Source organism: Acipenser ruthenus, chromosome 15 (genome assembly GCF_902713425.1).
Source record: "Acipenser ruthenus chromosome 15, fAciRut3.2 maternal haplotype, whole genome shotgun sequence".
NCBI classification, from domain to species: Eukaryota; Metazoa; Chordata; class Actinopteri; order Acipenseriformes; family Acipenseridae; genus Acipenser; species Acipenser ruthenus.
The window spans coordinates 25665879-25681045 of NC_081203.1; the positions used below are offsets into that span (position 1 = coordinate 25665879).

Genomic DNA, 15167 nt, shown 5'->3' on the forward strand with positions numbered 1-15167 from the left:
TAATTACATTTTGCACAGGTTAGTTTATCTTTACAAGGCAAAAGATTACATTAATAAACTTAATATAAACTGTTTCTGTCTGGAGAACAGCATCTGAAAAACAGGGGTGGGGTGGGGTATAAAAAATGTTTGTGAAATAAAATAGCATTGATCTAGTAGTAGTTAAGTGGTGGGTGGTCCTCTTAAAAAGAGTGCTTAATTGTCATTAGCTGCCCCAGGTACCAACATTGGAGTCTGGCTCTCATTAAGTTTGTTGCTGTCAAATGTAGTTCAGTGCTGGTAAAGCATTAATTTTGGGTGTCTATGGTATTCAGTCAAACAAAACACAACACTTACGTGGTGTTCCCTCAAGTTCTTGAAGATACCTTTCTAGCACCATCCGAGCCATCAGTGAGGGGGAAAAGTCCACCTTTAAACAAATTAACAATACATGTAAATAAATTAAGTATGTTAAATGTTCCCCACCCCATCAGTAGGCTGATATAGAAGCTATACATATTTTTTAATAGTAATAAAAAAATGCTGTTTTGCTCTTGGTTCTTTAGCACTAAAAAGGTATAACATTGGTGCCACACTAACTGCACTCACTATGACCTCCACACACTGCAAGTAGAGCGTGGCCTCAAAACAAATGATTGGGTATGGTTTCATCATAATTCGACAACTGGTTCCCACAATATAGCCTTAAACAACCTATCAAATCAGTTGCCAGAACCTTGATCCGTTTAGAACCTTCGCATAAACAGGTTGCCATGACCTAGATGCTGATATTCTCAAGCACATGCAATAGTTGGATGAAAATGTGACACAATGATATTTGTGAATTAAAAAAAAAAATGGTTCTGTAAATGCAGGTATTCTATCAATTTATTTACATATTAGGGAAATATTTTTTTGGGGAGACGCACTGTGTATGACAGACTCAGTAGCCTCATCCAGATGATGTCTCTCAAACTTAAATGGCTCAAAAAAGTTCTGTGGAACAATTTCCTTCATAATGTGTCATTACCCTTATTTCTACAGAATATGCATTCATTACCAGTCTGTGATCCATTAACCATGGTGACCTTTGTTCTTTGAACAAATTTCTAATTATAACAAATAAATTGGCTAAGTGGAGTCTTCAGCCTATTTTTACAAAAGTTATTTTTTTAAGAGGGGGTTGGGGGATTAAAAGACAGCTGTCCTGTGATCTTTGGAGTCACTGAGTTGTGGTGTTTCTTAAAATATAATTTGTACAACACTAGACTCATTCATATTCAAACTACTCTGGTTAGAATTGTCAAATCTGTGGTTTTGGACAGATTACAAATAAAAGAGCTTAAAATGAGAGGACGATCACTGGTCATTTTTTTTACTGGTAAAATATGGTTTACAAGTGTACAGACATGACCCTTTCTTGAATTTGAAAGTGAATTTAAGAAAATGTATAGAATACAGATTTAACAAGGACATATTGAATTAAATTACTGCATTAGAGGACATTCATTTTGACATTTAGCATAGGTCAAGCTGCCTTTCCTAGTACAAGTCAAATGATGGGTAAAGCAAATGTACACTTTTCTTGTATAACAGTAAATATGGTAAACAAGGTTAAAATTTATAAAGTATAGCATGCATTATAGAACCTATATATCTGCATTATCTATGTATTTCATTTGATACTGCAATACTATGTATTAGTTGTATTTTGATTGCAATTGTCAATATTTACTGTACAATATTCACCAATAAAAGCCCACATACTATAATGATTACTATAACTGTTTCTTTATTATTTATTTTTTATGCAAATTAAGGAGCGCCAATACATTTTTCTTTTTTAAGCTTAATTGGAGGATCCAGCACTGAATTTGCCATCAGCTTATTGCCAGATAGTAGCTTTTTATCCCTACAGTATTCCTTTATAAGAAAGCTGCAAGCATAAACTGCTTGCAACAAAGATTTACTGATGGTAATATTTGTTAATATCATCATAATTCTGCATACAAACTCAGCCTTGGAAGACTAAAGATGTCTATAATTATTATGGATAAAGACAGTCTTCATCTTCATTAAAGAGAATCTGCTTTTTTTTGTAAAATAATTCCTTCCTCTGTAACCTGCAGCTCTTTTACATTTGAGATACATCCTTGGATACCCTTAAATTCCCCAAGTATCAAGAGCTGCGTATTTTCAGTAACCCACATCAGAACTGACACTTGAAAAATGGTGAAATTACTGAAGGTAGTCCAGCCTGAATAAAGGACTACCTTATTAGTTCAGGTACTTGCATCTCCCTAATTTTCATATTAATCATGTGTCCATCTCATTCTGAAATAAGACCACCATGCTATACGTCAGAATTTAACATGTAAGTAAAATTTACAGGGCTTCAAATCCCACCTGGAAATAATTGGACTGAAAGACAACTAAGACTGGTTTTATTACCCCTTATGAAAATATTAAATAAACTATTCTTTGGATTTCATTTTTATGTATCTATAATATAAAGGCTCTGTAAATTAATTTCTGACCTTCATGCATAAGACTTACTTAGAATTAGAGTTAAACCCCGTTTAACATTCCTCTCAGATAAAACATCTATATGTAGTAGGATTTAAAAATTATATTTTATATTTCTCATCTATTTTTATAGTTCACCTCTGCTGGAGATATATGGTCTCATAAAGCGCCACCACTACATCAATTAACTGTCAGTGGACACACGAGTGCTTTGTTTAAATGTTAAGTAGCATAATAAAAAATGACAGTGAAATGGTTCATGGACAGTAATCAGGGGGCTGATTATTTCCCCAAAATCCAATACAGTATGCTGATTAAATAAGGACTGCATTAATCTAGCATCATATGTTTCAATAATGTAAACTTAGTTCAGACAATGTGGAACAATCTTACTTTGTACTCAGTCAATAAACATAAAAACATTATCGCATGTTAGCTTTTTAAGACTTCTAGGTATGACTGGAAAATGTTATTTTAAATTTTAAATGCGTTTTATTTTTTGTACTTAAAACACATCATTACAGACACTGACAGTACTACAAATTATCTCTGATGTTTACCAAAATAACATTACCAAATACGAATCAAATTTTTTTTGACAAAATAAAGCACTAAACAGAGATATTACAATATTAACACCCTGCTCCAGAACATACTTATTGATAAAAAATATTATTATTATTATTTTTTTTTACAAGACAGTATTTCACAATATGCAAAGATTGAATATCTTTAATGTTCATTGTTCAGTCATTATTCTCTTATTTCAATATGTTTAATGTATGACATAATATTACTTTTGTAAATGTTACCTTATTAGCCAGTGTGGATTAAACTCCTTTTTGTACATTAACTGAATTATCAGGGTTTGCAGACCATTCATAGCTCATTAAAGCCTTTGAGTAACTGAATGTTAATTGTTCATTTGCTGACTGCAGCAATGCACGAGAGACAACAGAGCTGAGGGAACCCATTCTTTCTTATTAATGTAATATGTAGAACTTGCTGCTGCAACACTTAATGCTCACAGCACCAAGCCATTTTTAATGCAAACACTCATTTCCCTGCCTGCCCTTATATTCCACTACAACGCAACATTAAAACAGTATATACTCAGGGGTATGCTCCTGACGGCTACATAAGCAGCTCTGCACTGCATCCAGTAATACAGCAAAATATTTTACACTGTACCAAGAATGAATAAAGATTTCACTTTTTGTTTTGTTTAACTATTATGAGCCGGATATTTTTTTACTTAACATGATCTTCATTGCTCTCATATATCTCAATAAAGAGTTCCTGTGTGCGTGTGTATTATTTATTTATATATATATATATATATATATATATATATATATATATACACACACACACACACACACACACACATTCTTTTTTTTTTTAATGAAAACTGCTGTGTACCAAAAGGTGGAAAATCAAAAAGCAAAAGGTAATTTAGGTACACAAAAATGTGAATAATTGATAAACATCTATTATATCAAAACATTTCGTAGTACAAGTCCTTCAGCTGGGTGGAAAAAGCAGTGCTGTAAACAAGCTGTTATAAACAAGTTGTATTTCAAAATATATTTTTAATTTAGTATTTTTAAAATGTATTTCAGGTTTTTTTTTTATAGAAAAGATTCATTTAAATATAAACTGGATTTGCTATAATATGTTTTTGTAAAAAAAAAAAAAGTGTTTACACATCTGCTTAGAATGGATATAGACTAATTATATTAAATGATTGGTTAATAGACGGGACTATTTGTCCAATTTTCCTAAGTACTAACAGACAGGGAAAACAATTTCAAATGTCCAATGTGACTTCAAAATTAGGTTTTTAGGCTAACTGCATTTGTTAGAAATTCACACACATTTAATCAAATGCCTTAAATAGAAAACAGAAAGATGAAAGGAATCGATTACCTCATTGGCCAATTCTAAAAGGACAGGGGCAGTCAAATTTTTCTTCACCTCACTCAGGTACCTGAAAAAAAAAAAAGACAAAAGAAAAAAAAACAAAGCCACATTGGTGTTGTAATGACAAGGGTAGACCAGCCTAGACATGTTAACGTCCCTAATGACTTTAGCCCTTTCAGGCAGATGGTATGCTCAACCTGGCTACAGAAGACACATGAGTAAAACTAAAACTACTCTCACTTGGCACAAAAAAAAAAAAAAAAAAGACCAGTACTTACCTACTCCAACAAAAACAGACAATATACATCACCGAGTCTGATACATACCTGGCTTTGATTTATATAACTGGGTTATGTGTGCATTATCCACTCCCTTCACACAAAACAGGAGATTAATAGACTAGATAAAGACCTATTATCTTATGCAAAAACACATTGTGCTTGTTTTCAAAAACTGTATTACAGATAATAATAACCTAGAATAAGTAGAGACCACAAATCTTTAGCGTAATAAAATTAAACATATTGACAATTATGCCATGTTGTAAATTCATCTTTGGTTTTAAATCACTGTAGTATTACAGCTCCCAGACGTAAACAATAAACATGACATGTTTCTATCTGCCAATAAGAATACACAATACTTTCATTAAATCCTAATACTGTACAACAGTCATTATTTAACATATAGTATTCATTTTTACAGTATATAATAACACACTGTATGGTTCTATGCAATTTAAACATTTACCTGGGTTCTTACAGATTTTTGGTAATGTGGCAACTGTAAACACATGTAATCAAGTATTTTTTAATGACCCTACCTTTATTCAATTTCTATTACTTACCTTAAATATGAAAGGCTGTAAAACATATCATTAATAACATATTATTAAATTTGGAGAAACCTAGAAATGTGCTTCTTCAAACTGTATATGCTTTTCAAGTGAATGAAACAAATCGTGGTAAACTGAGCCATTTAAAAACAATGTTCACTGCTTTATTAAAGTTGCAGAAATGAGCTTAATGACAAATTCCACGTGAGATTTCTAAATATAAATCAGAAAATGTATAAATCTGTTAGAGAGAGACTATCCATCATCCAGGTTTACATGCTTTAAGGGTGGTCCATTTATTAAGTCCTGTGGTACCCTCTAGTGGGATACGTAGGTCATACCTTTGGTAGTAGTTTTCAATCGCCTCTGCAGTGTGATGCCTTGCATGGCTTCTTTTGATTCGTTTCTGAAACAGCAATAAAAGATGGCAGGTCAGGTTCTCAATGAAATACAGCATTTGTTATTTAATATTTTTGATTAGCAAACCTTTGAAATTGTAAAGGTTGTGCAATTTAAAGTGATTGTATTGCTATACCAAGGCAACAGTGTCTCTATATCTATTACACACAGTCTGCCAGAGAGGTACATTACAGTATATGTAGAAGCTGGAAGGGTCATAGTAATTGAATCTCAATAAGTTTGCTGAGGGTTACATGAGTCAAGGAAAAACTTGTTCTCTCTCAGCCCTTGTATTAATCCCCCCCCCCCCCCCAATCTGATTCTGACCTATTCCTCTGTGCCCAACTTTAGCAATTCAATTGCCATTTTAACCAGGAACAACATTGCTTAAAAACAACTTTAACTTTAAACAAATTTAAAAACTACAAAAAGTAATTCAGTTGGGACATGCCACATGACTGACATCTGTCATCTCATGATAAATGACTCTATTTTCTGCCTCCCTTGCCTTCTGCCACTCCAGCACTGGTCATTTATCATCATCCCTGTCAGCCATGGAAAGCGGCAGTGACAGTGCAAGTCAGCAAACATTTAGCACACGGAACCATGCAACACAGGGAAATTATTATTGTCAGAATAATAATGGTTTAGCATAATTTATTACAAGTCCACCAAATAAGCAGAGGCTAGATGTTATTAGACAGATGGATGGGAAGGCTTGGCAGCCATCCACTGAGACTCAGGCGGTGCTTGATGTGGAAAGGGGAACATCCTCCAAACCAATCAGAAAGCTGGCAGTTCAATTACAAAGAAATAAAGGGACATTCATCATTCAATTAGGCACCTGTCAGCCTTCACAAAGGAGAAAACTTCTAACCTGGTACTCCTGGGAGAAGATGCTCAGTAGAGTGGACTGCGATTGACTGGAACAAATAAAAGAAGGACAAAGTTAATTACTAGAGTGCATTGCAAAGAAACAAAAGAAGAAGGGAGCTTCAAAGCTAGGCCTGCTGCCCTGTAATCTAAAAGAACATGAAAACAAGTGTGCAAAAGTTGTTCCAGATGAACACCTCAGACAAAGGATTCCAGCCGCTAAGGTTCGGGAAAGGGGTGGAGGCGGGGGCGAGGGTGAGGGGATGAAGGGCAAGTACAAATACAGGAGGAATTGTACTATTACAGCACTCATCTTGACATTATGTTTGGGCATTTCTTTTTCTGGTTCAAAACCTATAAAACCCATATCACTAGGATGTCGTGGAGTTAAAAGGCAAAATGAGCAAGGAAAACAAAGCAAATTTCTATTAATAATTGATGGGGTTCAATTCCATTAACAGTTGGAAACATGCTGCTCCTTCATTGGCAACATATTGGGATTCATTTTGTTAGCAATGAGGGAACCTCTTCAGTAGCTGTCTCATATTCTGGGTAGAAAGTTAGCTCTGTCAGAAGCAGCATATGGGACCACTGGAACATTCCCACTGAAACTGATGTGCTTTGAAAATGGAAACTTTCACGGCAGGAAGCTGCGACTCCCTAGAGTCGGTCTATTCCATGGGTTGCCATAAGCTACATTCATCTCAGACTTTACTCAATGTCAAACACCTGGCACTGAAGCAACCTGGAAAACAGGCTTCTCAAATGGGAATTTTTTTCCTTCTTTGAATTGCAAACATTTAAAACTGTGACAGATTTCTTTCTAATTGGCCTACAATAATGTGCTGCTACTGGGCCTATAGTCCCTTGTGGATATATCTAGCTCATAACACTTTCAATAGATTTGGTGTTAATTTTACTAGATTTATTTATTTATTTATTTATAACAGCTTAACCTGCTATGTGTTAATGATAATAAACAAAGTATTTTGTTTACATACAAATATATACTATTCAACAACAACAGTTTTATGCCACTTCATTTCAGTTAACTCTAAAATTAAAAAATGTGCATTTCAACATGAAAATAAAACTGCTGTTACTTTAACCTAAATAAATTACTAATTTTCAATTTACTTACCGGTTAGCATGCAACTTTTGCTCTACATTACACACATTATTAAGATAAATTGCTTCCTATATTTTTCATTTAAAGTGAATCAGATTATACGTGTATAGGGTAAGGCTCCCAAAAACAGCATTAACTCTTTTGCTATGGCGCTGCAAGAAATCGTTCATATGTGAACGATGATGTAACGGTGACGCCAGACACCCATTTTAAGCCTTTTTAAACAACCATTGGTTGCTTACCAAAGGACTGACATATCCAAAGTCTCCAACAACCAATCAGGGATGAGTGTATATACTTTCAAAACAAAAGTTATATAGACAGAAAGCTAGACGAGTAAGTTTTATTTTAATTTTATATTTGTCGAGACATTCGGCAATCACAAGCACAAGCTTACCAGAAATCCTACTAAATCGTCCAAAATGTTTATAAACCCAAAAATAAATTAACCAAATATTAACTCTAGTGAAATAAACTTCAGGGATGACTCTCCAATCAAAATGCATTTCACTAAAGCCCCAGGCCAAGAGAGATTTTTATTATGAGATGCAATATTTCAGTATCTTAGGTATTGGTTTCGATTACTGTATATACCAGGGGTGGCCAAACTTCATGACCCTGCAAGCCGCATACCAGCATTGTTTTTAAATAAATAAATAAATAAATTTATATATATATATATATATATATATATATATATATATATATATATATATATATATATATATATATATATATATATATATATTACACACACACACACACAAACATATATATTTTCTCTCTGACATAATAACGTAATCTTGTATTGTACTGTATCTATAGTGTATTAAGCTTGAAATGTAACACTGGTGTTTTTCCATTATTTCTGTTTATACTGTATATATAACACTATGAAAGGCGCTATATAAAATAAAGATATTATGATGAAGCAAAATACGATAACTGCCCTGATTTCAATATAAAATTTAAATATGCAATTTTACAAAAAGATTCATTCATCTGAATAAGGATGTTTGCCACAAGCAATATTCCATGCCATGCAAAGCTCGCTTGAGTCGTTAAATCAGCTTCTTTACTGAACGCTGAAAGAAGCATCTGCTGACTGCTGAGGCGTGTTTCTCCTTAAGTCTGATCCAGGAGTACATTCAGATGAAAATGTGTTGCGATTTGTTTCATAATGACGTTTTTGTGCCTGCTCGCCTTGTACAGACTACAGTCTGTAAGCGATTTGTTGCAGATGAGACACAGGTTTACCACTGTTTTCAGTGAATCAAACTCTTTCACCCAGTCTGGTTTAAAGCCTCAAACTTTATTATTACTCAAGGAGCGTTTGCTCGATGCCATTGTCTCCACGAAATGAATGAGCACTTAATTCAAAATGATGACATTTTATTTCAACTGCACACCCGGCTTTCACTCAGTGATCGAAATATACATGCGCCAGCGAGCGGTGTTGAAATTCATCAGGTGACGAAATATCCTTGCAGTGAACAAGCAGGCTCAAAGAAGAAGAGAAACAACGGGAGAGAAAAAAGAATAATTATAACAAATACAGAAAATAATAAACTTGTGTTTATGTTTACTTTCTCTCTTCGTTTATTATTCTTTCTTTAGTTCATTCGAGCTGCAAAGTGTGCGTCACCCAACATTTCACCAGGAGCCGTACTTCAACTGCCCAAGAGCTGCGGTTTGGCTCTCTCTGGTATATACCATGATTTTAAACTGCAGCATTGGGGGCTCCTGCACTCCACATGGAGCATCCAGTAAAGGCGCTCCATGTGGACTGCAGGATGCGCTCTATAGTCTGGACGCCACGAGTTAGAGTCCAGGCTATTCCACAGCTTACCGTGGACAGGAGCTCCCAGGGGGCGGCGCACAATTTGCCGAGCGTCGCCCGGGGGGAGGGAGGGTTAGGTCGGCCAGGGTGTCCTAAGCTCACCGCGCACCAGCGACTCCTGTAGTCTGGCCGGGCGCCTGCGGGCTTGCCTGTAAGCTGCCAGAGAGCTGTGTTGTCCTCCGACGCTGTAGCTCCTGGGTGGCTGCATGGTGAGGTCGCAGTGTGAAAAAAAAGCGGTCGGTTGACGGCACACGCTTTGGAGGACAGTGTGTGTTTGTCTTCGCCCTCCCGAGTCAGCGCAGGGGTGGTAGCAGTGAGCTGAGTTTAAAAAAATAATAATTGGCCATTCTAAATTGGGAGAAAATAATAAAAATAATTGGCAACAACTAAATTTACAAAAAAAAATAATAATAATGAGAAACTCAAACTGCATTACCGGACAGCATTCTAAATTGCTTTACATAACCAAGAATGCTTACCAACCCGATATAATTATTATTTATTTTCTTTAATATAGATGATGTTGATGAGTTGACAGACTCAAAATGTTTCTGTTCACAGAGGGGGGAAAAAAATACCACAAAAAAATAAATAAATAAATAAAGTGCCTGACGAACCTTCGAAGGGTTACAACTACCTCTGAATTCCTGGCTAGCGAACGAACCTTCGAACACAGGCCAATAACTTACTATAATAAAGCTGCAGCATTTCTCACACTCAGCTGTATTAAAAGTAATCGCAGCTAACCTAAATTATTCCATAAATCATACATATTTTGCACTTCCATTAGCTACATAAAGCTGGTATTACAACAGGTTAAATACAGTCCTAAAAGTGTGTCAGTCAATAAGAGAAATAGATGATTGGTTATTGACAAGAAAGAAGCCAGGTGGGGACAATTTCACTCGCCAGGTCTTGAGTAGTACCAGATATGATGCTTTAAAATGAAAATACATCTTTGCTATAACATGCGCTTCTTTCAAAACTGGACATTTGAAGGGAAATTCCTCCCACTGAAGGTCACACAATTACTGGTGCAAAATACCTGAACAGGAATAGGCATTGATGAACCCACCTTTCGTCTACTGCTATTAGTTAGTGGTGTTCAAATACTACCAAAGAATTTTGAATGGGCCAAGTGGTTGTGAAACACAAGAGTGGACTACAGAAATACCTGTCCTTGAGGGCAATTCCATATCAGTAGTTAACTAATTAATACATAAATATGTGTTTGATTGGTTCAATTAAGTAATGAAGGGTATGGGGCAGAATGGCCCTCGATGTCCAACACTGGATTAATGAACAAAAGACTGCAGACTATTTAGTTTATTGAACTCAAGAATACTGCTTTTATTGTTTCCATTTCGATTGTTGCCACTGCTATCTTTGTATCTTGTCAGCTTGTATTGTAACAGTGATACATGAATATGATAGGTGCAGGTGGGCACAAGTTACAGATGCTGCCCATCACATTCACCTGGAACCACCTTATATACATCCAATCAGAATAGAACATTCCAATGAATGTTGTCAGTAGGGGTCCATGTTGAACCACAGAGCCATAGAGTATAGCTGACCCAATATTATTGGGAATTACAAAACATACTGGATTTTCTTTTTTTTACATGCCCTGATAGAGCCCATTATAAAATATACTGACATTTTTTTTTTTTGTTTGTTTGTTTTTAAAAACTGTGGTAGAACCTGAAATGTTTTTCAATAAAACCAGCATGTTGTTCTCCTATTTTCTCTTCATCTGTTTTTTCTTAATGAAACATTTCATACAAAATCTTCCTTTTCTGGGTCTAGTCAACAGAAACCAACACCTAAATTGACCCACCTCCCTGACTGGATCAGCAAATAAAATAGCAGATAAAGGCTTGTTATTTCACGCCCTACTAAGTAAATATAGTGTAATTATCCTTCTATTGCTCTGGTTTAACTCCACTCAGTTCAGGAGGTTATAGGTGCACAGTGATGTAATTTTCTTGACAACATGATCCTTGTGATCTTTCTCCTGCAGTGACTTTCTCCCATTTAATTCTTACTCCTCTCCACAGGAAGAATCCTTAAACTGTTATCTGGTAAAAAAAATATATATAAATGTATATACCATTAACACAGGTACAATACAAAATTAAAGTAACTGTAGTTAAAAAAAAAAAAAATTCTATAAATCTTAGCCATCTTGCACTTCCATTTGCTGCATATATCTCAAACATGTAGTTTTAAAAGAAACATGCGTTACAGCTTCCCATGTATTTTAACTTTAAAAACATGGTATCTGGTATTATTTAGGTTAAAGAAAAAGGCAGTGAAACTGAGAATTGCACTTACAATTGTCTGCACTTGTATTTCATGGATCATTTCACCTTAGCATAGTGTCTTCAGGGTCAAAGCATGTTACTGGCTGAAACCATGTCAGTCAATAGGGGATATAGCTGATTGGTCATTGGCAGAAAAGAAGCCAGTGAAGGGGTGGGGACATTCACTCTCCACGTGAAATGACCCACAAAAACCATAGCTTCCAAATAGTTTCATTTATTATTATTATTATTATTATTATTATTATTATTATTATTTATTTCTTAGCAGACGCCCTTATCCAGGGCGACTTACAATCGTAAGCAGATACATTTCAAGTGTTACAATACAAGTAATACAATAAGAGCAAGAAATACAATAACTTTTGTTCAAGCAAAGTACAAGTGTGACAAACCACAATTCAATAATACAGCAGATAATAGTGATAGTTACATCAGGATATGATTAAATAGTGATAGTTACATCAGGATATGATTCAATACAAAGTACTACAGGTTAAACACTTGGCAGATTACAGTATTCTGAAGTACAGGATTAAAATGCAGTAAAATAGGGGGCAGATAAGAGCAAAATAAAGCACATTTACATGAAGGGTGATAGTGTCCCAGGATACAAACAGAGGAGTTCTACAGGTGCTGTTTGAATAGGTGAGTCTTAAGGAGGCGCCGGAATGTGGTCAGGGACTGGGCAGTCCCGACATCTGCAGGAAGGTCATTCCACCACTGCGGAGCAAGGGTGGAGAAGGAGCGGGTTCTGGAGGCAGGGGAGCGTAGCGGAGGTAGAGCTAGTCTTCTAGTGCAGGCGGAGCAGAGAGGTCGAGTGGGGGTGTAGGGAGAGATGAGGGTCTGGAGGTAGCTGGGTGCAGTCTGGTCAAGGCATCTGTAGGCTAGTACAAGAGTCTTGAACTGGATGCGAGCGGTGATCGGGAGCCAGTGGAGCGAGCGGAGTAGTGGAGTAGATTTAACCAAGTGTAGTACCACATATGTTGTTTTAAAATTAAAATGCATGCATGCTATGGCATGTTTCTTTCAAAAATGCACATTTGAGACCTATAAAATGAATAGATCTGCACTGTGAAGACATTTTCTACAATTATCTTAACCATACATTGATTCAATTTTTGTGTTATTTGCAGGCTTGTCATTCTCATAAATGAGAGCGAGAGCGAGAGCGAGAGCGAGAGCGAGAGAGAGAGCGAGAGAGAGAGAGAGAGAGAGAGAGAGAGAGAGAGAGAATGAGAATGTGTATGTCCCGCCGAACATTAATATGGAGGCTTTAGGACCCTGGTGATAGCCACGTACACTTCATCATAGCAAAGGTAACAATCGGTTAATTGAATAATGACTGGGTAAATGCTGATCAGATGCAACTGATCAAGTTGGGGAATAAAAAGGTCACAGTTTGTGTGTTCCGTTTGTGTGAAGGGTTGAAGTAGAGAGATAGGAGAAAACTGAACAGTGGAAAAGTATGTTGGACAAAGAAGGATTTTCTGTTAAAGAAACAAAGGTAGGGGTTTTTAAGTGCTGGATGGTGATTTGGATTAGGATATTTGTGGAATTGGTTTAAACGGGAACAGCCTTACCCTGCACTGTGTTAGATATGACTACTGTTAACCTGTTTAGTTAGTGCCCAAAGAAGGGCTAGGCTTTGTTTTGTTTGTTTTTTAACTCCGTGTGCTAATAAACTTAAGCCACAGCATTTAAAGCGCACTTCCAGTATACCGTGTGTAATTAAAGGGACAGACACCTACCTGAAGAACAACACAGACCTGTAAGAATGCTTTCAAAAATAGACATGTTAATAGTTCATATTTATCAATTAACAAAATGCAAAGTGAGTGAACAGAAGAAAAATCTACATCAAATCAATATTTGGTGTGATCACCCTTTGCCTTCAAAACAGCATCAATTCTTCTAGGTACACTTGCACACAGTTTTTGAAGGAACTCGGCAGGTAGGTTGGCCCAAACATCTTGGAGAACTAACCACCGTTCTTCTGTGGATTTAGGCAGCCTCAGTTGCTTCTCTCTCTTCATGTAATCCCAGACAGACTCGATGATGTTGAGATCAGGGCTCTGTGGGGGCCATACCATCACTTCCAGGACTCCTTGTTCTTTACGCTGAAGATAGTTCTTAATGACTTTCGCTGTATGTTTGGGGTCGTTGTCATGCTGCAGAATAAATTTGGGGCCAATCAGATGCCTCCCTGATGGTATTGCATGATGGATAAGTATCTGCCTGAACTTCTCAGCATTGAGGAGACCATTAATTCTGACCAAATCCCCAACTCCATTTGCAGAAATGCAGCCCCAAACTTGCAAGGAACCTCCACCATGCTTCACTGTTGCCTGCAGACACACATTCGTGTACCGCTCTCCAGCCCTTCGGCGAACAAACTGCCTTCTGCTACAGCCAAATATTTCACATTTTGACTCATCAGTCCAGAGCACCTGCTGCCATTTTCTGCACCCCAGTTCCTGTGTTTTCGTGCATAGTTGAGTCACTTGGCCTTGTTTCCACGTTGGAGGTATGGCTTTTTGGCCGCAAGTCTTCCATGAAGGCCACTTCTGACCAGACTTCTCCGGACAGTAGATGGGTGTACCAGGGTCCCACTGTATTCTGCCAATTCTGAGCTGATGGCACTGCTGGACATCTTCCGATTGCGAAGGGAAGTAAGCATGATGTGTCTTTCATCTGCTGCAGTAAGTTTCCTTGGCCGACCACTGCGTCTATGGTCCTCAACGTTGCCCGTTTCTTTGTGCTTCTTCAAAAGAGCTTGGACAGCACATCTGGAAACCCCTGTCTGCCTTGAAATTTCTGCCTGGGAGAGACCTTGCTGATGCAGTATAACTACCTTGTGTCTTGTTGCTGTGCTCAGTCTTGCCATGGTGTATGACTTTTGACAGTAAACTGTCTTCAGCAACCTCACCTTGTTAGCTGAGTTTGGCTGTTCCTCACCCAGTTTTATTCCTCCTACACAGCTGTTTCTGTTTCAGTTAATGATTGTGTTTCAACCTACATATTGAATTGATGATCATTAGCACCTGTTTGGTATAATTGTTTAATCATACACCTGACTATATGCCTACAAAATCCCTGACTTTGTGCAAGTGTACCTAGAAGAATTGATGCTGTTTTGAAGGCAAAGGGTGGTCACACCAAATATGGATTTGATTTAGATTTTTCTTCTGTTCACTCACTTTGCATTTAGTTAATTGATAAATATAATCTATTAACATGTCTATTTTTGAAAGCATTCTTGCTTTACAGCATTTTTTCACACCTGCCTAAAACTTTTGCACAGTACTTTATATATATATATACTCAGTATACAAAAAT

The 15167-nt window shown here is 36.6% G+C and overlaps 1 protein-coding gene across 5 annotated transcripts in view; it reads right to left on the minus strand.

Moving 5' to 3' along the window:
* Positions 1-15167, minus strand: part of LOC117422114 (CDAN1-interacting nuclease 1-like) — a 79411-nt gene that overhangs the window by 49112 nt on the left and 15132 nt on the right. For 4 of the 5 annotated variants that reach the window (XM_058987612.1, XM_034927472.2, XM_058987613.1 and 1 more), the window contains 4 exons: positions 6540-6585; positions 5605-5669; positions 4435-4495; positions 337-409 (listed from right to left, as the gene is read on the minus strand). In XM_058987612.1, coding sequence (XP_058843595.1) covers positions 337-409; positions 4435-4495; positions 5605-5669; positions 6540-6585 — 245 coding nt within the window. Of the gene's footprint in view, positions 1-336; positions 410-4434; positions 4496-5604; positions 5670-6539; positions 6586-15167 lie in introns of those variants that run through there. The other variant, XM_058987615.1, reaches the window with a different exon arrangement.